This window comes from Electrophorus electricus, chromosome 7 (assembly GCF_013358815.1).
Source record: "Electrophorus electricus isolate fEleEle1 chromosome 7, fEleEle1.pri, whole genome shotgun sequence".
Lineage (NCBI taxonomy): Eukaryota > Metazoa > Chordata > Actinopteri > Gymnotiformes > Gymnotidae > Electrophorus > Electrophorus electricus.
In genome coordinates, this window is record NC_049541.1 from 19,262,785 (window position 1) to 19,286,811 (window position 24,027).

At 45.5% G+C, this 24,027-nt stretch overlaps 1 protein-coding gene across 1 annotated transcript; it reads right to left on the reverse strand.

Annotated features, from left to right (window-relative positions):
- Window positions 1-6,897: 6,897 nt before the first annotated feature.
- slc41a2b (solute carrier family 41 member 2b) lies at window positions 6,898-23,668 on the reverse strand. The gene is made up of 11 exons (XM_027021298.2): window positions 23,584-23,668; window positions 21,817-22,435; window positions 21,193-21,300; window positions 19,640-19,711; window positions 17,653-17,797; window positions 17,054-17,200; window positions 15,322-15,469; window positions 15,126-15,205; window positions 12,551-12,682; window positions 11,025-11,173; window positions 6,898-7,886 (listed from the first exon to the last, which is right to left on the reverse strand). Exons 2-11 carry the CDS (start codon window positions 22,318-22,320, stop codon window positions 7,701-7,703), a joined length of 1,671 nt encoding a protein of 556 aa, XP_026877099.2. The 5' UTR covers window positions 22,321-22,435; window positions 23,584-23,668; the 3' UTR covers window positions 6,898-7,700.
- Between the last annotated feature and the right edge of the window lie 359 nt (window positions 23,669-24,027).

Sequence of the window (24,027 nt, forward strand, 5' to 3'; positions counted from 1 at the left end):
AAAAAGACTCTTTAGTATTGGACATGAAGGTAGACAGAGAGACCTCAGTTCTTTGACATGTCTCACTGCTTACTGGGTCCCTAACAGCCATCCTCCACACCCAGATCACTGTTGCTTCCGCTAGTTCCTGACATCTTCTGTCATCATCCTCAGTTCAAAGACCAGTGCCTGTATGTGTGTAATTCTACAACGCGTATATAAAGGACGGCCTGTGTATGCACACAGGGGAATGTTTAAATGGCCCTCGGAGGTGCCTTCATGAAGTGGGCGTTTCCCAGTACAAGCAACAACCGCCTGATCCGGCCTATGGCAGTCTTGGGGACCGAGGTCAGAGGGCAGTATGGGGTTGGGGGCACGTGACACCCCATCACTCCCACAAACCCACAGCCATCTTTGAAAAGGAAGGGATTTGTTTTTGGCTGTATTTTTGTTGTTGTTGTTTTATTGTTTTATGAAAAGAAGCTGCGAGCAGCTGAACAAAAAATGTATTTAAATTTACTTTGTGAAAACAAACGAAAGATTTTAAAAAAAAAATTTCTGGGAAAAAAAATACTTAGTGGTAGATTTCTAAATGGACGTATTATGATTTTTAATGGCTTTTCTTCTTCTGCGGTACATTGTCGTTCAGCCCTCGGTGTCTTCGTATTCATGCTGAACTGCTCTCATGGGAAAGATTCACTCAAAGGGTTTCAGCGCGAGAGGCAGCGATAGCTGGACCGAATCTGTTTCATCTATTAAACGACTGCTCTGTTGTACTCGCGCCTTCTCTTCTCACTTAAAAGGAACAAACGCTTTCATTTGTAGAACATGTTCATGCTCGCTGTGTGATTCGACTCTGTATTAGAGGATCTCAAAAATGATGAAATCACCCAGTTATATATCTGGGGTCCTCAGGCTGGTGTGTCCGATTGTCTCCAAAAATCCTTCGCTAGTTAAAGGTGACTGAGTCCAAGTGCTAGCTTGCGATATGGTTCTCTCTCTTTTTCCCTGGATGGCTGGATGAATTAGTGTGCCTTGATAAATGAATGCTAATTAGCTGGATTAGACCTCCAGTGAGGGTTTTATAGGAGACAACACACCCACTCACACCGACTCATACACACACACACACACACACACACAATCTAGTAGCGGTTCCCTAAAAGTTGCAGTTAGAATTCAAGGTACATGTCAACTCTGTTTCTTTTCTAAATATGACTGTCTAGCTCCCTTCAAAACTAAACATTTGATGGAAATCATGGAAATCCTGAAATGGCAACAAAAGGCATGCCCTCAGTGCTGGTTTGAACCGCAAGATCCCATATGGAGAAGAAAGGCCGCCCGGCTCCTCAGGTGCTGTTCTGTTGGGAACGCTTGTGTAATGTCCTTTCTTCACATCTTGACAGCTCACTCAAGCATTCACACGCACGCAGTGGTATTCAGCAACATGGTGGCATGTCAAATACACAGCACGAAAAACAAATTAGACACAATCCCTTTCATCCTCTCATTATTACTTTGTCACTCTCATACATACACACACCCACACACACAGGGCAGCTCACCCTTACACACAAGAGTGCCTTCATATAACATCACGCACACAAACACACATGCATTTCTGGGTCTTGGGCCCAAATGCAGCTTCTCAGATGAAAGTGGCCGATATCCAACACTTCACACAGTTAAGTGTACATGTAGAGAAGAACATGTTTAAGCAATACATCTGCTACTCCTTTTCTCCGAGCTCTCCGCAACTCTGTGGAATGTGCCTGTCATACCATAAGTGGACATAGCGCTGTCATGCTATTGTACAGCATCTATATTCTTGCAGCCACGTGTGTGTGTGTGTGTGTGTGTGTGTGTGTGCGTGCGCGTGTGCGCATGAGCACACTGACTCCTCTTCCTTTTTCAGGCTCATGTCCAACATGTATGTACCAGCCTCTGTATTATTTATTTATTTATTCCTTGTCTCCATGGCAACACGTATGGACTCCCGTGCTTTGCGCCCGTTCCAGTGTGGGACGGGCACTCTGTCGGATCATTGGGTCTGACCCTACTCACCAAAAAAAAAATAGAAACGTGCAGATGTACAGGATTAGTGGATCAGTGTAAAACCAGAATACTTGCTCTTTGGATCATTCTGCCCCTCTCTCTGTCTCTTACTGCTGTTTTGTCATTAAAGCTGAAAAACTGAAAATGCATGTGTCTGTTTCTCTTTGTTCGCATTCACCACCATGCCCACCTGATTAAAGCCCACGTGCACTTCAAACAAAGCCATTCACTGCCATTCTCCCCAGCCTGTGTACGGATACACAGTGCCCCAGCGTGGTCTTCAGCTAGACTATAGCTAGCTGACCAATGAATGTTTTAACTTTAAACAGAAGCATAATGTTATTCAAATCAAAATTATTTTACATAGCGTTTTTTGCATCAGACGTCGTCACAAAGCAGCTTTACGAATGTCCCAAGTCCAAGCTCCCAGTGTGCAAGCCGAGGGCCACAGCGGCAAGGAAACCCTCTGCAGAGCACGAGGACGAAACCGTGAGAATGCTGTTTCAAGGTAAACCTGCAGCAGCAACAACTGGCTAATGAGCAAATGATCGATCAGTTGCTTACATTATGCCCACCAGTCCCCACATCATACAAAATTTAAAAATACCCAGAGTGCTACAAAATCACTTTTTGGGTAAGGCTAAAAATATATTCAGATGACAGTGAGAAATTTTGACTGAGCAATGTGATGTGTAATCACCATTCAAGCAAAAAATTAATTTAGTCTAATTACACATACACTGCTGGATTTGCATTAAAAAAAAACTTATTGGAATATGCAAATGTATATACAACTGTGTCATGCAAACCTTTGAGAGAGATAGCATGTCTCTGGATCGCCTGCTGCTGTCCTGCTGTAACATTTCTTGCTGAGCGGGTGTTACTGGAGCTTTGCCAACAGGCTGACCTTGGTGTGCTGGCACTGGCTTCTCCAGTCTGTGCAAAGACCTGATCTGTCTGATTATATGTGTGTGCTGAGCTGAATCCCATCGCGTTTTGAAGTGGTGCCTCTGAAGAAACTGTTGGCGGCTGGGGCGGGATTACATAAGGGTGCCAAGTTTTCATGCCACTTATGGGCTTCAGATCTGCTCATCATCAGCAAGCAGCTAAAAACCGCGGTACGGCTGCACCAGCGTGCCGGAGTCAGTCTGCGATACGGAGCCGGAGGTGTTGTCTGCACGAACCTTAACGTGCCTGCTGTTTGGAAAAGACGACTCATCAACCTCCGGAAACGGATTCCCTTCCCCCAACAAGCATGCCGTGTCTGGTTTGTGGCTGGGTACTGCACCTGCGAGGGGGACCCTGGCATCTCCCTGGAACCCACGGCTTCACCACAGGCTCATGCCGGGCCTTGGTTGATCTGAAAATACCCACCACCACCAGCCTCTTTCTCTCTCTAGCAGCAGGGCCTGGATAATTGTTTTTTTAAAAATTTATTTATTTCTCAGCTTGTAGAAGAGAGGTACATTACTGTAGAGGCAGAGTAATGTAGTACAGTACAATACTGTAGAGGGGCAGATTACTGTAGAGGCAGAGTAATGTAGTACAGTACAATACTGTAGAGGGGCAGATTACTGTAGTGAGGCAGAGTAATGTAGTACAGTACAATACTGTAGAGGGGCAGATTACTGTAGAGGCAGAGTAATGTAGTACAGTACAATACTGTAGAGGGGCAGATTACTGTAGAGGCAGAGTAATGTAGTACAGTACAATACTGTAGAGGGGCAGATTACTGTAGAGGCAGAGTAATGTAGTACAGTACAATACTGTAGAGGGGCAGATTACTGTAGAGGCAGAGTAATGTAGTACAGTACAATACTGTAGAGGGGCAGATTACTGTAGAGGCAGAGTAATGTAGTACAGTACAATACTGTAGAGGGGCAGATTACTGTAGAGGCAGAGTAATGTAGTACAGTACAATACTGTAGAGGGGCAGATTACTGTAGAGACAGAGTAATGTACAGTACAATACTGTAGAGGGGCAGATTACTGTAGTGAGGCAGAGTAATGTAGTACAGTACAATACTGTAGAGGGGCAGATTACTGTAGAGGCAGAGTAATGTAGTACAGTACAATACTGTAGAGGGGCAGATTACTGTAGTGAGGCAGAGTAATGTAGTACAGTACAATACTGTAGAGGGGCAGATTACTGTAGTGAGGCAGAGTAATGTAGGAATGTACAGTAGTGTAGAGAGACACAGCAAGATCTGGTAACGAATGAAAACCAATATTCACAGTCAGCTATTCTAATTTCAGCATTAAAGTTGTCATATACAGGTTAGCATGAAAATGTACATGTGCCTGGGAAGGTTTAGGAAACCCTCGAACCACAAACCCTCAATCTGCTCGTCTTGGCTTAAACAAGAAAATGAGCTGAGAGTTAGAAACTTTTCCCGGTTTGAACAACCTCTCTACGGTTCTGTACTGTTCTACATTAACATGGTGTGAGCGTGACGCAGGACGCAAGTTCTAGTACCAGTAAGTAACCGAAGGTACAGACAGAAAGAAAATTCATTGCGTGCTGTTTTGCAGACTCCGTGGAAACCGACCATGAAATATTACTCAAGACAGCCAAAGAGCTCCCCTGTCAAGTCACTGTCTACGAGTAGCTTCTTCCCTAGCAACACTTACCGGATGAGAAGATCAGATTCCAAACAGAAACTCAGTCTGGCAAATGGGGAGGGAGGTAGAGCTGGCAGTGGTAGGGAAGTTCTCAGATCTGGTCCCCAGGACAGATTAAAGTGGAGTTACTGGACGTGAGTCTGTGCCATCTTAGTCCAACACTTAGCTGAAGTCTGTAGGCCAGGGGACCACCTCCAAAATTACAGCGGAGCCAGGTGATTATAATCTCAGCATGGAGCACACTGCTTGGAAGTTTGCCATAAGTGTACCTTAAATCATTAACTAGTAATATATGGCAATAAGACTCATTTTCAGAGAACCGTGTTCATGGGTACCATGGAGAACTAAATGTTGGTCTAGAGACTGATCAATATTAAATTAAACCAATTAAAAGTGAATTAGCAGTCATTGCAGGCAAATCGAGTTAAAAAAAAAAAAAAAAGTGTACAAGTAACTGGTGAAAACCACCTATACCCAGACCTGGTGAGTTGGATGTACCAATATTACTTTACTGGCATCTGGTTCACATTAGACTCGAATCAGCTTCTGTTGTGGCAGCGGGTTCAGCCCAGGCAGTGCAGCGGGCTGTCTGGTCGTCTTTAATGAGGTGCTAACTGACATAGGGTCAGTTTGGGAAGCGATAGCAGTGTTGCTTTCTGGTTTCAGGGTTCCCACGGCACATCGTCTGCACCTTTATACATCCTCTTGCAGTCTGCAGAAGCCCTTGTTAATGAGGACTGTCTAGACACATGTACAAAGTGAGTCCTTCAAGACTCTACAAAGCAAACGCATCAGGAGCAGCCTACACCAAAGTTAAACCGAATAAAATTAATATTGTAGGCTTGCATTCTCGAATAGATAAAACAGGCTATCCGAACAGAAAACTGTATAGTGTGGTACTGCAATAGTGTTTTAAAAGCTTCAATATCCTATATTTTTATATTGTAGATTTTAGATGTCTAATTACATTTTGTGGTTTTTGTTCCAAAAACAGCCATAATTCATTTTTACACAGCCATTCCACGTCTCTAACATTTAGAATTAAACTGGCTGATTCTGTTCCTGCGTCCGCAAGACAACATAAGATAAACAACTTCTGTTCTGATTGACTAGCCTGTATTGTGTCTCACTTAAGAAGCACTCAGAGTATAGGAGGAATGCATGCCTGAGAACGGCAACGTAAGTGATTTCAAAACAGCCTGTTTACGCCTCTTGAATTCCATGTGAGGACTGCGTGGACTGGGGGAGTGAATGGTGTATTTTGAAACTAACAATATTCATATATTTCTTCAAAATTCTTTATTTTAGTGAAATAAGGGAAATTCTGTTTTCCATGATAGGGCCTGTTTAAAGCACCCAGGGAACATGATAAAGCATTAAAAATGTATATGATAAGAGTGTTATAGGCTATTAAACATAGCCTTCAAACAAAACCACGTGTTGATCCACGTGCACAAGCATTATAATCGATGTTTCACTTTGGCAGCACGTCTAAGGTGTAACTTTACATTCTGCAAGGACACTGTACATTCAGCATTTGGTGGCTGGGCTGCTTAAACTAGAAAAGGGTGAGACTGGCCAACGCAGCGAGACGCTGGCAAACGCAGTGTGTATGAGGGACTTCAGCTTTCTTACCATTGAGACTAAAGCCCATGTAAACCTTACGCAGCCGTAAGAGGAGAAATTCTGGCGAAATAATTTTACAAACTTAGTGAAAGCTATTCAGAGGACTTTCAAGATGAACCAAATTAGAAGGAAAACAGATTTTAAGTGGGAGCCATAAACTGCTGAGTGTATCGCAGCACATATACATATACATACATACATACATACATACATACATACACACATACATACATATATACATATATATATATATATATATATATATATATATATATATATATATATATATATATATATGTGTATATATATATATACATATATATATATATATATATATATATATATATATATATATATATATATATATATATATATATATACACACACACTCCATCAAATCCACTCCAGGACTTATAAGGTAGACAGGTACAAGATCACTGCCCATTCTAAGTACCTTGTTAGATACCATGTGGAACAGAGGTGAAGACAGTATTGCAAACACACTGTAAAACAGACCAGTAAAATTATACTTCAGCAGAGACATTATTTCATCTGTTACGGAGGATAAGAAAAAAACTAACAGAAAAAAATAGGAGGTGTCTAGCAGAGAGGGACCATAAACAAAGTGTACACATTTATTGTGAGTATAAAATATCCTGACACACAGAGAGACACAACTGAACTGGTCTCCCGTGAAGCCAGTAGAGACTTCTGAAACACACCCATAATGGCACCTCGGAAGAGCTTTGCAGAAAGGAAAACTAGCGTTGTTTACGTTAAAGATAAATACTGCGCCATTACCCACGTACCTCAGACACGCATGTCCCATGTCGTTAACAGCTGCATACATGTAAACAGCGGCCAGTGAGCATTGGACTGACCCAATGTGCCACAACACAGCGCAACAAAATTTGCTTAAAAAGCGGAGAGCCCTCCCAAGAGGAAAAAAGTGTGTTGGACGTGTTTATCCACAGCCCCTTAACAAAGGTCTGTGGTACGAAGGGGCCAAAGGAAATAAGGAGAAAGTCATGTGCTAATGAAAGAACAGGCTCAGTGAAGGAAGGTGATTGCTGTGTGGAGATCAGGAACACTTCTATGAGGTGAAAACAAAGCAGAGGCATCTCCGACGGGAATGAAACGATAACAAAAACACAGCATCCAAGAAGGTTCCTGATCTCTAGGAGCAGAATATTAATTTAGTCTGGTGGTCAAATAAAGACATTAAATGTTAGATGTTAGGCTGTTAGATCTGGTCTGCTGCCTCCTAGGCTTCTCATTGGTCCATCGTCATAAAGCATCGGCCAAACAGAAGAGGCAAAGGAACGTCCCACATACTGGCCTGGCTGGTACCCCATAGCAACAAAGGCCAGGTTTGGGTGAAATGCGACATTTCCACCTTCAGGATGAAGTGACCAAATTTAATCACCCACGTCGCTGTCCTGATCCCCGATGACCCAGAGGAAGTGGAAGCCAAGGGCCAGGAGGGCGGTGCCCAGCAGGTCGCCCAGCGCCGTCAGGTACGGGATGGAGAAACTGTCCGGGTCTTTGCCACTTTTCCACATGGAGTGCACCATCCAGTCAGCTATACACAGCAACAGGAATACCTGAGAAACACCCAACCACACCCACACACACACCCACACACACACACAAACACAGAGCTGTTTACAGTGCAGGAGACAGCGGCTGTGGTCAGGCGTTCCATTAGGTCGGCTGCTTCCTGTACACGCGTTTCAGGGAAGCTACTCAAGGAGAGAGACTCCACAGCACAGACAGCAGCACACAGTTAACATGAGCAGTGTTTGGGTTGGCGCCTTTTTTGTGTAAACTTCTAGAAGGCCTCATTCGCTCCCACTAATTAAGTCTATTCTCCACAGCTCAGATTTGTATGTGTGGCTCTGTGTGTGTGTGTGTGTGTGTGTGTGTGTGTGTGTGTGTATGCAGAGGGGAGTGATTGTGTATAATCCCAAAGGAGAGTTCTGAAATGAAAGAAACTCATCCTTCAAGTTTTGAAGCTTGGTATTTGTATGCAAGATAAACAGGACAGTGGGCCAAATCACTTCACATATCCATTTCACAGCACTGCAGCAAAAAGCATTTGATCTAATCCGGCTAACTGAACAGAATCCATCACAAAAATCCCGCTGCTAACTTTCAAGTCAGACACTGCATCAATAAATCATGCAATCAAACAACAAAACAAACCAAAAATATTCCTGATGCATTTTCTAAATTTATATCACCAAGTAGAGCTTTTGCCATCAAGCTTGCTCAATTCCTGCAACGTCACTTTGCCCTTCTTGGTATGGGTGCGTCCCGTTCAGTTTTCTGCTTGCGTGACGTTCATTTAAGGCAAAACAGAAAGGACAGCAGTGCATTAATCAGCATGACAGGCCGGCATGGATGCTTCTCACAGGCTCCCTGCGGGTGCCACTCTCCTCCAGTGGACACTGAGGTCAGTCCAACAGAGGACAGAGCACGTTTAAAAGCCATTTGTACCTTTCCAAGTCTGTTCGGCTGGAGGACCAATACAAAAGTAGCTACCTCATGGGCAATTAATCATGCCTGCACTAGACAACGTGTAGATTATGAATATCATGAGAGAAATGGTTTTAATCAGTGATAGCTCAGCTGTCCTAACTGAGATAACAGTGTCCAGGGCCCCTTTCTCCTTTCCTTCATTAACAGCTCGCTGGTCTCGTGAGATGACCACCATTCTGCATCTTTGGCTATTTCTTTGTTTCCTAAAATTAAATTAAAATTTAAAAACCCTCCAAAAATACTAGACTTCTGCCATAATAAGGAAAACAGCAGAAAACAGGTCTGTCGAAATACTTCATGTGAAAGTAGTGATGTGTGATGTTGCTACAGCAAGAAGAAACCCAGGAGAAAAACAGATTTCTAGGGTCTATTTGAGAGAGATGGTTTGCTAATATATGCAAATTTTTAAGAACTGACAGGATTAAGGTTGCAGCTCCCACCTTCTGCAAACACACACACACGGTTCCTGTACCTCACGAGGACAGGGAGGGCAGTCATATGGGACTGTAGTCTACACAGCTTGCACTGCACGCACGTACGCTGCGCCAAAGATGTTTACTCTCTCATCCCACAGCTTTTTACACCTTTCTGTCTCTCTCTCACTCCATCACACACCCACACGCACAGTTCTGAACAAAAACCTGAGAGTGACAGTTTGTATTAAACATTTGCGTGATGGTGAAATTGCATCAATCTATGGACAGGAGTAACGTTTGTGTCTCTCTCTGTTTCAACACACACTTCAGCTGTATGGTGATATCAATAGCTACTCACAGGATGGTTTGCAGAAATTTAAGAAAATCCTGGGGGGGGGGGGGTTGTTGAAGGGTGTTAAGAAGCTCAGTTGGGGCCGAGTGAGTGAGTGACACTGTCACTCACTTGAATTTAACATAATTTGCTGCTGTTAGTACTGAAACAGCTTTGATTCTGCACGCCCGTGTCGCTGCATCCTCGTTTTAGAAGAAGACCCACACAGGCATCCAACTCATTCATTTAAAATATTGCTTTGGTTCGTATCAACTACAGTTCAGCTCAGACTTTTCAGGCTTCTTGGGTAAGATAATGTAACAGGCCTGTCCCTATTAACTGGACGGCTTCACTTTAAGATGGATTAATAAAGTGACTCCAGTGTAACTGCTGACTTACATGGCTAGACTCATTTTAACTCACACACACACACACACACACACACACACACACACACACACACACACACACACACACACACACACACACACAGAAAATACCATCCATTCATGCCGCTCCATGAACGCCCTCACTCATCTACACATCACCACAGGCATGCCAAATTGATCGTAATTATGATCAAAATAGCTGAAAAATCAAACACACACACACTCGCATCGCTGCTTAGCAAAGTGAACAAGTACACTGAACCTTTTTGCTATAGTTTCAGCTTTTAAAACAAATTTTGGGCTTCAAATGCATTTCAGGACCGGGGATGCACAGTTCTGTGTTTTCATACACGCACACGCACACACACACTCACACACACACACTCACACACACACACACACTCACACACACACACACACACACTCACACACACACACACACACACTCACTCACACTCACTCACACTCACTCACTCACTCACACACTCACACACACACACACACACACACACATATACACACACTCACACACACACTCACACACACACTCACACACACACTCACTCACACACTCACACACACACACACACACACACACACACTCACACACACATATACACACACTCACACACACACTCACACACACACTCACACACACACTCACACACACACTCACACACTCACACACACACACACACACACACACTCACACACACATATACACACACACATATACACACACTCACACACACACTCACACACACACTCACACACACACTCACACACACACTCACACACACACTCACACACACACTCACACACTCACACGAGCTGACCCCACCTGATCTGCTAACAGTCAAACCCTTTACTGAGGTGAATTAGAGCAGATTACAAAGCATGAATGAGAAAACCATGTGGTCTGAAGGACTGGGTCTGGATACCACAGACTCTCTGCACTGTATCCACATTAAATGGGAGAATATTTTGGGGCAGTGTTGTGTAGTCAGAGGGCCTGTTCCATCTGCGCTTTCCCCAGAGACCAGGGGGGTTTGAACCCATTCTGACCTGGAGCAGTGCGGCAGCCAGGTACACGGCCATGAAGATGGTCGTCAGTGTGGTGTGGCCACTCTTCATCAGATGAATGGTGTACAGGAACATCACGTGACCCGGGACTACCAGTAGGAGCAATACCTGCGCTGACCTGTGATTGGCTCCTGATAAAATAGAGAGAAACAAACAAACTATCAGCACACCTCAGCCACACACAAAGACTTTTTGAGAGTGGAACCATGTATCCAACCCAGAGGCCAAGGCCAGTTATGCTTTCCTGGACTGCTGGCCTCAAGTTGTTTTATATACTTTTATAATTGTGATACTGATCTGCAAACATGTGACATCTGGGACTTTAATGTGAGGTGTGAAATGACCATAAAACCATTTAGGCGTGAATTCTGAGCAACAGCACTGCTAAACTAATCAGTTTGCATGATCAAACTTCCAAACTTAACCTACTATGGGGATCATGGCACACTTCACTCAATTCAGAACAACCATTCAAAATTTATAAGCTACATTACTTTACATTTTTAAGCTACATCTTATCTAGTTCTCATATTATACTTTATTTCTATATGGTGTATTGTGTGCAGAAAGCACGTATTACACAGCACTCACACAAGCATGCTGGCGGTGCCTTCTGGAAACTCTAAACTGGAATTCAGGACAGAGCACTGAGCATTTAGGCCTCTCCCTGCAGATGGCAATGCCAGGCTGGCAGTGGGAACAGAGCCCTGCGCGTGTCTGGCCAGCTGTGCCCAGCTGACTCCTGCTTGCCTGCCCTGTGAATCAGGCTCAGGAAGGGCAGGGTACTAAAAGCATGGATGCTGCCAGCCCTGTGCTCCTGCACTCCTGCACTGGCTTTGGCCTTCCATTGTTTATCTCGGACACGGAGTTGAACACCGTCCCGATGGCGATCTGGCCCGCTCTGTTAAATACGCACTCCATTAAAGCCTGGGCGCTCACTTAATCATATGAGTGCACAGGCCTGCACTTTGTCTCCTCTCTTGCTTGCCCCCTGGCTCCCTACTCCTCCCCATCTCTCTCTCCCTCCATCGCCCTTATCCATCATCTTGTAGTCCTTCACTGTCAGCTGGGGGGGGGGGGGGGGGGGTCAGCCTTCTGAGGGAGTCCTACACTGGGTTTCATCCCTGCTGAAGTCTGCATGAATCATCGGGGTATTTACAGTCGAAGGCAGCCGGGGCACAAGGACTAGCAGACGGCCCAACAGAAACATACACAAGACATCCCCGTCACTTATGTTGTCTCGACGACCTTTCGGGCAGATTAACTAATGACAACAATTGAAAGGCTTCACCAAAGACACTTTATATGGACGTGGAGCAAAGCCTGGCCACCAGTGTTTCGCACCCTACAGCGTTCACACACACACACACACACACACACACACACACAGAGTATACAGTCAAGTTCAGTTGCTACCAACAACGCCACATTCCAGTGGAAGACAAAGTGAAAGCTGACCAGATGAACAGTGTAGCATGGTGAAGCAGTGTTGGGAGGTGTGGGATTACCTGAGCCGCAGAAGGTACGGCACGGGTAGTAGCAGCCCTTGGCCTCGTCCGGGACTTCCCCAGGGGCGCTGTGGAAGTGCAGGTGTGTGGAGATGCGGCTGGACTGGATGGCCACCAGATTCCCACCGATCCCTGCGGAACAGAGCCGTTCCCGTCAGGCAGACCGCAGCTGTCTGCCCCTTCCCGTCAGGCACACCACAGCGAGGATGTTATCGGCCCAGACAGAGAGGGTGGGTACAAAACCTCATCCTTTTAACACCACTGCAGACAGTGCACATAGTGTCTTCATCCTCTTCCAAGCGACACACACAAAATCACAGGCACATGCACTCTCACTCACATACGCGCTCCCCTTTATGTCACTGCTAGCAGAACAGAGTGCTGTACAGAGCTGCAGTAATAAACTGTTATGGCCAGTGGCCTTGAGTAATGAAAAGGGTGCATCCAGAGACACACTGAAGGAGAGAGAGATTGAGAGGAGGACAGGGAAGGACAACCTATAGAGAGGGGCTCTGTCCCCTTTGCTCACTGTGAGAGAACTTTCCATTTGCCTGGAGAACTGCAAAAAATGCATTACAAACTGCAAAAATGTCTAACACCACCATAAAAACATTGGGTATTAACTAACATGCTGGAACTAACACTCGGCAAAGGACACTTCTAAGGAAAATAAAAAAGGTTGCAACTAATTTACTCAAGAAAGGCTAAAATGGCTACCTTCAGCAAAGTGCTTCAACTTAAAGAGAAGTCATGAGAGAAAACAGACCGTGGCTAATGGGGTTTAAATTACATAAATGTTCCTAGAAACAGCGGCAGGAATTGTGCTTGCACTTCAGAAAGTAGGAGGGAGGTTTTCATTTCAAAGCACTTGTGCCTTCTTCAAATCACTTAAATTATCATAACGCTATAACGGTGCATTTGTTCTCTCATGGCACGAGTGCAATGGCATTCCAATGTAGCGTCGGCGAATGAGGACCCACATGCCCCATCGTCGGCCAATCAGGACTCACGAGGCCCATCGTCGGCCAATCAGGACTCACGAGGCCCTTGCTGGCTTTAGGCCAGTGCCAAGAGCAGGCCGTGTGCACCTCAACAAAAAAACACACAGCCAAACGCCTCTCATCTACAAGAGCCCCCCATGAACTGTCAGAGATATTTTGGCTGAGAGGCAATTGGTTGTGGTTGAAGGGTAATTTATTTTCGGGGCAATTGCCTATGGAGAAGCTGTGGTTTTGTGGGGTATTTGGCTGTGCGGGTAATTTTTGCATCTTTTATTGGGGGTGAGAAGTGAAACTGAAGAGACCAAGCAGAGATCATGCAACACTCCCATAGTCAAATCACAGGCGGGCTGCGTAAGACTGTACTGTAATAAATGAAGAAACGGCTTCTCTGAAAGCAAGTGTGCATGCACATGCTGTAGCGTTTATATGCTGACGCTGACATAATATGACCAAACACCAACATTTGCGGGACAGAGGCAGAAGGGAATGCGATGGGTGGATGCGTTTAAACTTTCCTCCCCAGATCAGGGACACCCAATTACTCAAACACTCACTTTCTCTTTATCCGCCAACAATGTTTAACCTCACACACACACACACACTTGCATGACACCTCCTGTTCAGGTCAGCACCCCAGCAGGGCACTATAATCTGGGTCACTGCACTGATAAGACTGTGTGTGTGTGTGTGTGTGTGTGTGTGTGTGTGTGAGAGAGAGAGAAGCAGGTCAGGAGGTTCAGGTGTGTGTGTCTCAGGCAGGAGAGCGTGCACATATGTGCCAGACAGAGGAGAACACGCTGCATATTCTGGGCTCATTTAACGAGGTTTTCCTCAGCGCCTCCCTGGGCGCCATGGAGGGTAAGTGAGCTTCCTTCCTCCTGCTGCTAACTCTCTCTCTCTCTCTCTCTCTCTCTCACACACACACACACACACACACACACACACACACACACAGACACACACACGCACGTGTCTAGCATGTCCTGTGGACTGAGATCAGTACATGCTGACCAGTGGTGCGTCTTTTAGAACCTTATCACCCCTCATCGAAATACCACAGTACTGGCAAGCAGCCCTGTTACTGTCAGACATGAGTCATCTTGGCCATGCGGTGCTTGATCTCAGCGAACCACAGCCAGAAGTGACCTCACACGCCATCTCACATCCTTGGCCATTTCGCCAATTCTACGTTCAGGTACAGTCCTTAGAGTCAGGCGTTGGTGAAGCCATGGCCTCTTATCTGGGTTTTTAAAAATACTGAAACAGGTAGAAGTGGATGCTAACGTTCAGTGTTCAGAGGCAAACTACATTTATACACAGATTATAGGGGTGCCGATCTTGGTGCAAGGAGGGCAGCACGGGAGGAAGTGAGGTTGTTTACTGTCCTAGCCTGACCTGACAGCTTCATTAAAAAGACCCCCACCGGCATCACAGCTGTTCACACGTGCAGTTATCAGCTCTTTGATTCTTTTTTTTTTTTTAAACAACAACAAACAAAAAAAAAACCCCATTAAAATAATTTGTGCATATTTCTGCTAATGGCATGAAGCTATGTTAAAGTGAACTGCTCTTACCATTTATGACAGGGGTGTAGACCACTATCCCAGCCAGGTTAGGGTCAGACACAGTTTTACCCAGGATGAGACCTCCAATACTGCCATGAGGGAAAAAAAACACACACATCAGGGTCTACTGGTTGCCAGGTGCGGCAGTTATAAGCATGGACAGCTATATGAAGTGAAGGGCCTAAAGCTTGCGTGCGTGGGGGACCTGCTGATGAGCATGGCCGTGATGACTGGCTCCCAGCCAGAGTAGAGCAGCTGTCGGCTGGCGGGGTGTTTGGACGAGATGACCATCCACACTGGAGTCAGACACATGAAGAAGGCACACACCAGGAATGACACGTATGGATGAGAGTCTGCGAGACGGATAGACAGAGAGACAATAGCATTAACATCAACAGCCTGGTTTCAACAGACATACACACACACACACACACACACACACGCGCACGTGCACGCACCTTTCCTATGGCTGTTTTACCTCAGTCTGCAAAATAATTTTAATTAAAAGGCACTGTGCACCAACACAATTCCAATTCTAAACAAATGCACAACAGGATGAATATGACGATCTTGAAATTTTTCACTTCCAAATATTTTTCATGTCCCCTAACCACCTCTAAAAAGACCTTTTTCTTCACACTCTAACCACTGCTTAACTGATTTTCAAGTCCTGGTCACACTCCACAAGCCCAGGGCTCCAAATCCCTAATAGGAGGCAGGCGAGGGTGCATGGCTATATTTAGTGTGAAAGGGCTCTGCTGGGCTCGCCGTGTGTGCCGGCAGGCTGGGCTCTAAGGAGTTTATGAACACTGGGGGCTGTTTGCCGGACTTTCACCTCATTTCACCTCTCTGATGACGGCTGTAAAAAGGGACGGAGAGAGAGAAGGAAATAAAAAAAAATGCTTTAAAGGAAGTCTGGGTCTTATTAGTACTAAAATAGAAAAAAAAAATCATCATTCTATTTCATTACAGTTTTGTGTGTCTGTCTCTGTGTGTATGTGTGTGTGTCTCAGATTCCCCAAGTGAGTTATTTGCGTTCGGTTTTGGGTGTGTCAGCAGGCTAAAAGGCAATGTGCGAGAAATAGCTTATGTACTTAAATATTTAAACAAAATATCTATAAGCATTGTGCTTATTTCTAACATAACACCAGTACCAACATTCTTGAAGTAATAGAACCCAAGTAATAGAACCCAAGTCCTGACATACTTCCCTGAGAAAACAATAATAACTGACAGAAAATGTTTTTTTAGTGATACAGGATCATGGTCACAACCTACTTCAGTGTCAGTTCTGAACTGCAAAAAAATTAGATGTTAAAAATGTAAATGTTAAATACTTTAACTGCCTGCCCCCTCACCATTTTGCAGGCTCATAAACTTCTCGATACTGCTGACGTGTAACTGCATCCAATGTCATATTATTATCACTACTAAATACAGCATTATATCACCCAAACCATAAAGAGTCGGTGCATTTGACCCAGCTGAAGAGAGAGAGAGTGTGTGTGTGCACGTGTTGCTACAAAACTCTGCTACAGAAGTACCATTGTGCAGGTCAGTCTCCAGCAGGCCGAGCGAGCCTCGTTAGAGACCTACCCCCTGCCCGTAAAAGATGTCAGCTCCACACACCATTAACTCATGCACCATACATCACGCACCCAACACCTGTAGTGAAGTACTACACAAGCTAACGTTCTGCTTACAATATTTATTTGGTCTTGTATTACATTTAGTCACAGTTCTAGAAATTCTACATTCTAATTTCTTGAACTTTCACCCCAGGGAAAGCTGTTGCCTACTGGACAGCTGAGCAAATATACCAGAATCAGCCAGCATACATGTAACTCTTGCACCCTCTTCTGGTCAACATAAAAATACATGAATGTAAAAATAAACAAATAAATAAACATCCCCCTATGTCAGTCTTTCTGTCTCACCCAGGCAGTTGAAGAGGCCCTGACTGATCCAAGCCAGGATGGCCAGCGTGATCAGGTCGCCGAAGCTGGCAGCGATGGGCGTGGCTACGTTATCAGGGTTGATTCCCGTCTTCTTCGAGCCCACAATCACGCCCACCATTATGATGCCTGTGACAAAGGAACAGAAAAAAAACGCCAACTATACAGTACATTCTTACAGCAGTGTATTCATCTCACACACACACACACACACACACAGCATAAAGGATTTCCCTTGTTTCCCTATCAGGGCTGGTTAAGCCCTTACAACACAGTGAGCTGTTTTAAAGAAAACACCTCAGCCCAAAATGCTAACATCTCAAAACATGTGTTAAAGATGATGACTATCACATTATCTTAAAGAGCTCCTGCTAACAACTAAACAGCCATAAATCAAGACCTAGCCCGAGTAGTATCATTGGGTGAGATGTTCCTTTTGCAGATTGCCTGCATCTCTCCATCTCTGAGTGAGAGTATAGTCGGGATTCCACAGTAGAATACACTGGAACGCACTGTAACCTTTAGCCCTGGGTCGCTGGGCAGGGTCAGGGGTCATGGGAGAGTGCCTTGCAGAGCTGTACCTTGCAACAGGGAGGCGATGAAGGCCGTCGCCACGCTGCTGGAGCACAGGAGCGTGGCGTGACTCATCTGGAACCTCCCCTCAGGGATCCAACCCAGGATGACGGCCGCGACTGCAGCCAGGAAGCCCACCACCGTGGCCTGAACCTGGGGAGACAGAGCCGGGGTCAAGGGTGACCGGGGAATGTTCACAACAGTCGCCTGGGCCACAATTATGAGCATTTCAATTAACAGGAGCCATCCTCAAACCCTTTGTAAACAAATGAATCTTTGGTTCAAGTTGGAGAGTCAAGCTAAATTCTCGCGAGTATATACACAAGTAAATACGCGAGTAGGACTTCACAATGTGTAGTGTGTTCTACAGTAGCTCTCTAACACACCACAGCATTTCCCCTACCGCTGCGTGTTAACGGCGCCCTGTGTCAGACACTGCAGATGAAAATTCTATGGGGGTTTTGACGAACAACAGTATTCACATGATCCAACGAGCATAAATAATGAAAATAATGCCAGTCAGTCTTTAACCATGTCACAGCAAATGTTCACCACTGTGCTTTTAGGATGTCGCAAAGCATAACGCAGTCATAACACATAGCAATAAAACATAAAATTTTCCTATATATTATTATGCAGCCCTGTACACCGATCAGCCATAACATTTAAACCACTGACAGATGTATTAAACAACACTGATATTCTCGTTGCAGTAGCAAATGTCAAGGGGTGGGATACCTTAGCCAGAAAGTGAACATTCAGTTCTTGAAGTTGATGTGTTGGAAACAGGACAAATGTGAGCGACTTTCACAAGGGCTTGATTGCTATGGCCAGACGATTGTGTCAGAGCATGTCGAACACGGCAGGTCTTGTGTAGTGTTCCCGGTATGTAGTGGTTAGTACCTGCCAAACGTGGTCTAAGGAAGTACGGGGCTTCATAGTCTCAGAGCGGTCAGAGTGCCCATGCTGACCCTTGTCCATCAACAAAAAAACACCTACGATGGGCATGTGACCATCAGGACTGATGTGAACAGCTGGCTGTTCATGTGTCACTAACCGGGGGAAGGAAGGGCACGAGGATACATTATGGGAAGAGAGCAAGCTTTCAGAGGCAGTGTGATTCTCAGGACCAAAAAAAAAATGCTCTACTGGTAAATCTTAGGCATTCCTGTGGAGGTTACTTTGACACATACCACCTGCCGAAAACACTGCTGTAGCTCAAATACTTCCTCAGAAACTGTTGTCATGAAGAACATGACAAAGAGTTCAAGATGTTGACTTGGCCTCCAAATTTCCCAGATCCCAATCTGATCGAGAAGCTGTGGGAGGTGCTGAAAAACAAGTCGATCTATAGAGGCCCCATTTCGCAACTTACAGGACTTAAAGGATCTGCTGCTAACGTCTTGGTGCCAGATGCCACAGGACACCTTCAGAGGTCTTGTGGAGTCCAGGCCCGAGCTGGCTTGGCAGTAGGAAGGGGAGCTAGTCGATATTAAGCAGTTGCGTTTATGGCTGATCAGTGTATATAAATAAGGACTAAAACACATTATGAAGATCAGAGACCATGTCTTTTGGTCAAGTACACTGAGCTATGTGGGATATGACAAAGAAGCTTTCTCTGCAAACAACAACAACAAAGGGAACAAAACGGGAATCATGAAGAGAAATTTCTGTGAAGAGAAGTTCCATGAAACTTCTTTAAAAAAAATCTACATGAAATCATGGCTAAGAATACATTACACGTCACTTCTGCTTAAGAAATCATAGAGCACCATTTACCAGCACTTGGCTTTAAACTTTAATGATAACCGAGTTAAGGAACAGACTTGTGACATGGTCATTTATCAGTTTCAGGATGTACTCCTGGAGCTCAGCATCGCGCAACCAAACAATAATTAGCAACTGATACATTTGCTGGACTGCTGGAGGCCGTGGAAAATGGACATTGTGGAGCTGCAGGACATGAAGAGTCTGTTCAGACCCCTGCACTCTTACCTGTTTCAGTGCCAAGTTCCCTATAATCAGGTTCCACTTCTCTATAGGCGAGTCCATTTTCCCAACATTGACCTGAAGGGGGTAGCAGACAGAAGTCACGCACGGCACACGAACACACCCTGCGCTTTCAAATACCCGTGTCTGTAATCCTGGCCGCGGCACGGCCAGGCGAACACCGTTACTCCGCTGTCAAGCCTTCAGCTTTCCAAACACCTTTCAAAAACTTCGTTACAAATATGGACTGAAATACACCTCACAAATGCCTTCTCTGTGACAGCTGCATATCTGCATATGAAAGAATTAAGATCTGTGTACAACAACAACAACATAAACAAAATGATTAATGTTAAAATTGGGTAAAATTGGCACCAGATAAGAGACAAAGGCAAAATGCGGCAGCGGCTTTATGCGCGAGCGCGTCTTGAGGGAGTCTGAAGAGTGTGGGGGAAAATATTCACACGGAGAAGTGAGAAGGTGGGAATCGGAGCGCTCCCGCTGGAAATGGATGTTTTCCTGGATGGCTGAGCGGAGCAGAAAACCGCCCACTCCACAGGCCATTACCCACCGATCGGGCCGCCAGCCGTCAAAGTGCGTGCGTGTGCTGACGTGAAATAGAGGAAACGAAACCAGGGAGAAAAAGAGAAACGATTAAAAACAAAAACGCCGCAGGTGGGGCTGTGTGAGGCAGACGTGCTGGTGCCTCTCCTAGCCAGCTGTGCGGAACAGAGCAGCAAGCGTGTGTTTCGGCCCAGTCCCCCACGAGCCAATGCCCGGGGTGTGTTTGCGCGCTCACCTCGAGACATTCAGCAGGAGGGCACTAACCACTACCACCGAAGGAGAGATGGGAGGGGAATAAAGCTCCCAGAGGCTACACAGCCTCAGTCAGATCTCAGTAGGTCTCACACTGCGGTTTCTGTCCCCTGGGCCCGGCATAACGGGCTCGCCCTCACTTTGGAACCTCAGTCTGAGTGGAGAGATGACAAGGGAGCTTTTCTCTCCTAGCATGAGTTTTCTCGCAGAGCCGCAAACGCGCGTGCAGTAACTCGGCCCAGTGTGTGCACGCGGACAGACACGCTTGCCTGGAGCACTCCTTTGTAAATCCTTGAGTGCTGAGCTTCCAGTAGTCTGTCTAGGCAGGGTGTACCAGACAGACACAACCCACACAAACAGCCCTGAAGTCTGGGCTGTAATGAAAGCAAGTGTGTACAAACCAATTCCACCAAGCAACCTCAGTCTTCAGAGAAAGGACCCAGCGCTTATCTACACGGCCAAGCCAACCTGACACATTGAACATATCAATTACCCTGACTCCATTATTTGTGTTAAAAAGAAACCACCGCTATTATGTCTATCATGTTAGAACCACGATCACATTACCCCCTCGAACAAGAAACAGCCAAAGAACACTTCTCATGACACTGATCGTGTGACAATTTAAATAAGCCACTCTCACCATTCAGGAAAAGTCCCAATACCATTGCTGTGATGCCTGAATATCTACGCTGTCGGATTACCGGCGGCTCGTGTGAACTAGTGGTTGGTCAGTAACTCACCGCTGTGGACAGTCTGGAGGCCAGTGTCATCTCTAGATTACCCTTCAAGCCCAGGAGAGCAGGGACCAGGATGAAGATCTCAGTGATAGATGTAAAGGCCTTCCAATGCTGCGAGAGAGAGAGAGAGAGAGAGAGAGAGAGAGAGAGAGAGAGAGAGAGAGAAAGAAAGAAACAGTGTAACTAAATATAAAATGTGCATTTTTAATGCAATATAAATAACACTAAACATGGATTTACAGTTTACAGCTCAGTTCCTATGAATACACACTGGGACAATTTTCTGGCACACACAATTTAATCTTCGCCCAGGAGGAAACCTGCAAAACCAGCTGCTGTGTGCAAGTGATTGTGGCATTTAATCACCAGGATACTGAACTTCAGCTGAAAAATAACCCCCTCTCATACATACATTAATGTGTTTCATCAAAGTTCTACTGAAAGTCCATTTGTCCTCAGAATGGGGGGCTTAATGGCATATCAAACAGCAATCTAGCATTGCCAGGGTAGCTCGTTTTGATAACTCTAGAATGTTACCACAACTTGTGCTTCTACTATACAAAAGCCACTGGCTTGAGAGTCCATCGTGACGGTCCTCAGCGGAGTCCTCCCGTGGGCTGGACTCACCTGCACTATGTCCAGCACCATGCCTGCTGAGACGGTGCCGAACCCCGCCAGCAGGAAGGGCACAAGGATCTGGAGCGCCATGGACAGTGGCGACTCCTTCGGCATGTTCCGCTGGCCTTCCTCCTCACTCTCCTCTTCCTCACTGGTTTCCTCGCCCGACAGCCGGCCTTCGGGCAGCATGGGCTTGGTCTCTGCGTAGCGGGTGTCGGCAGTGTCGGCGTGGCCGAGGGACACACGACCGGCGCGGTCGGAGAGGCGGCGGGCTTCGCGGTGGAAGCCGTTCTGGTGCGGCTCCGGCTTTGGGCCGCCCATGTCCACCATGGCCAGCCGCTCTTCCTGCAAGGCGCTGTAGCCGGGGGGGACCATAGTGTGGAGCAGGGCCGAGAGGGGCTTCAGGGAGAGTGGGCTCCAGCGCCCTCTACCACCCCCAGCACTCTCAGCCTGCAAGGCCAGGCTAGGGAACGAGGAGCTGAGCGTGGTGCCCCCTACTGTACGGAGAATCATACTGCGAGCAGGGGCTGAGCAGACACATGGCCCTCTGGCAGAGGCGATCAGGAACACTGCTGGACTGAGTCCATAGCCTCCACGTGAATACTGAGCCTGGTTACAAAGCCCTGACCTGGGACCACAGAGAAGGAGGGAGAATGGAAAGCTCACAGCATGTTCTCGGGAAACAGATACAATATGTACACAATACAGTGTAAGCTAATAGGGGAAGACAGGCATTCCTTAATAAGGGTCAGCTGCAAGGCTCCCTTGGTAGAATCACACAGGTGTACAATAACATACTCATGAACACAAACTACTTGTGACTTATGTTGATTTCTATTTATTTCAAATTAAAAAATAATATTCATTATTCATAAGCAAACAAGAGACTACATTAACAATTCTGGATCTGCAGCTTAGTCTCATAATGCATAAAAGGTTTGCTTTTCAACACAGATTTAAGAATTTAGCCGTCAACCTAAACATATTTTTGGAATACAGGCACCAAGTGACTATTCAGTTTGGTCCATAACTAAGCCTGACGGATACTTGGACACAGTCAGCAATGTGTGAGCATCTATCATTAAGGTAACACTGGGAGAACTCGTAAAGCCTTTAATAAGGACGCGGTTTGAACGGGACTGTGAACGCCTGGGTTACTAGTGCACTTTGTTTTTTGATGTTGTCTTTGTTCTTTTTTTGATGCATCTTATTTCTTAGTCCTACATTATTGGGGTACATTGTAATAAGCTGACACATGCTTGTTTTTCCCCTAATACCGCATCGCGAAGGAGAGAACCAACACATAAGAGTTATGTAGCAGTTCATCGCTAAAATCCCAGCGCTTCTGCTGATTAAACCTGTTTTACCAAACTAGGAAGCAGTTTTAAGAGCTTTTTCCAACTTCCTGTACATCTAACAGATGCTTGAGATACCAACTCGAATACGCAGGTTCACTCCACATTACTCAAAACAAGATAGTTAGTTAGGTTAGAAACAGAACAGAACACGCTTCTCGCATATCGAGGGAAATAAAAGCGGGTTGTTGGCACCTTCTGGGTAATTTTGACCTGCTTACTAGAGCTTTTCAGGTGAAAAGTAAACACGGGCTGGGATACCTGTGCAGAACTAGCTTAGCTTATCTTAGCCAGCTGAGCTGACTAATAACCAGGCTTCGTCTTGCCTTAAACCGCCATTACCAACTGCACTAATGAAACGTATTTCGCTGAAAAAACCAACAAACAATAATTGACCGCCCAACCCAACCATTTTACCCACCTAAGAAGACAGCTGTCCCTCCATCAAAACGAAACCTTGTTGATGCTCGACTTTCCAGTCCCTGTCACGTCATCACGTCATCGCAGAGCGGAAGTGCGGCTCTGTAATGCCAATCTTCAGACGTTAGGAGGCGCCCGTGGACGGGCTGAGTTCAGCTAAACGGCTCAAAACAACAACAAAAAAATGTAATCGTTTCTCAACACTTGGAAAGGTTTTTTTTGGAAAGTAGAAGTATATATTAGACTCAAAAAGAAAATCTATTTGTATGTTTCTTTTTTTCTATGTGTTAAAATACATTACACTTCATTACCCAGAGTACATTACAGAGTGGTAAATATATTACACTACATTACCCAGAATACATTACAGTGTCAAATACATAACACTGCATTACTCAGAATATATTAGAGTGGTAAAATACATTACACTATATTACTCAGAATA

Excerpts from the sequence above, each read along its gene's own strand:
- slc41a2b (XM_027021298.2), bottom strand. The coding sequence starts at position 22,320 with ATGATTCTCCGTACAGTAGGGGGCACCACGCTCAGCTCCTCGTTCCCT. Across the intron at positions 17,201-17,652 it reads CATCGCCTCCCTGTTGCAAG|GCATCATAATGGTGGGCGTG; the intron begins GTACAGCTCTGC and ends CCTTTGTCACAG. Across the intron at positions 15,470-17,053 it reads GGGCCTCTTCAACTGCCTGG|ACTCTCATCCATACGTGTCA; the intron begins GTGAGACAGAAA and ends TCCGTCTCGCAG.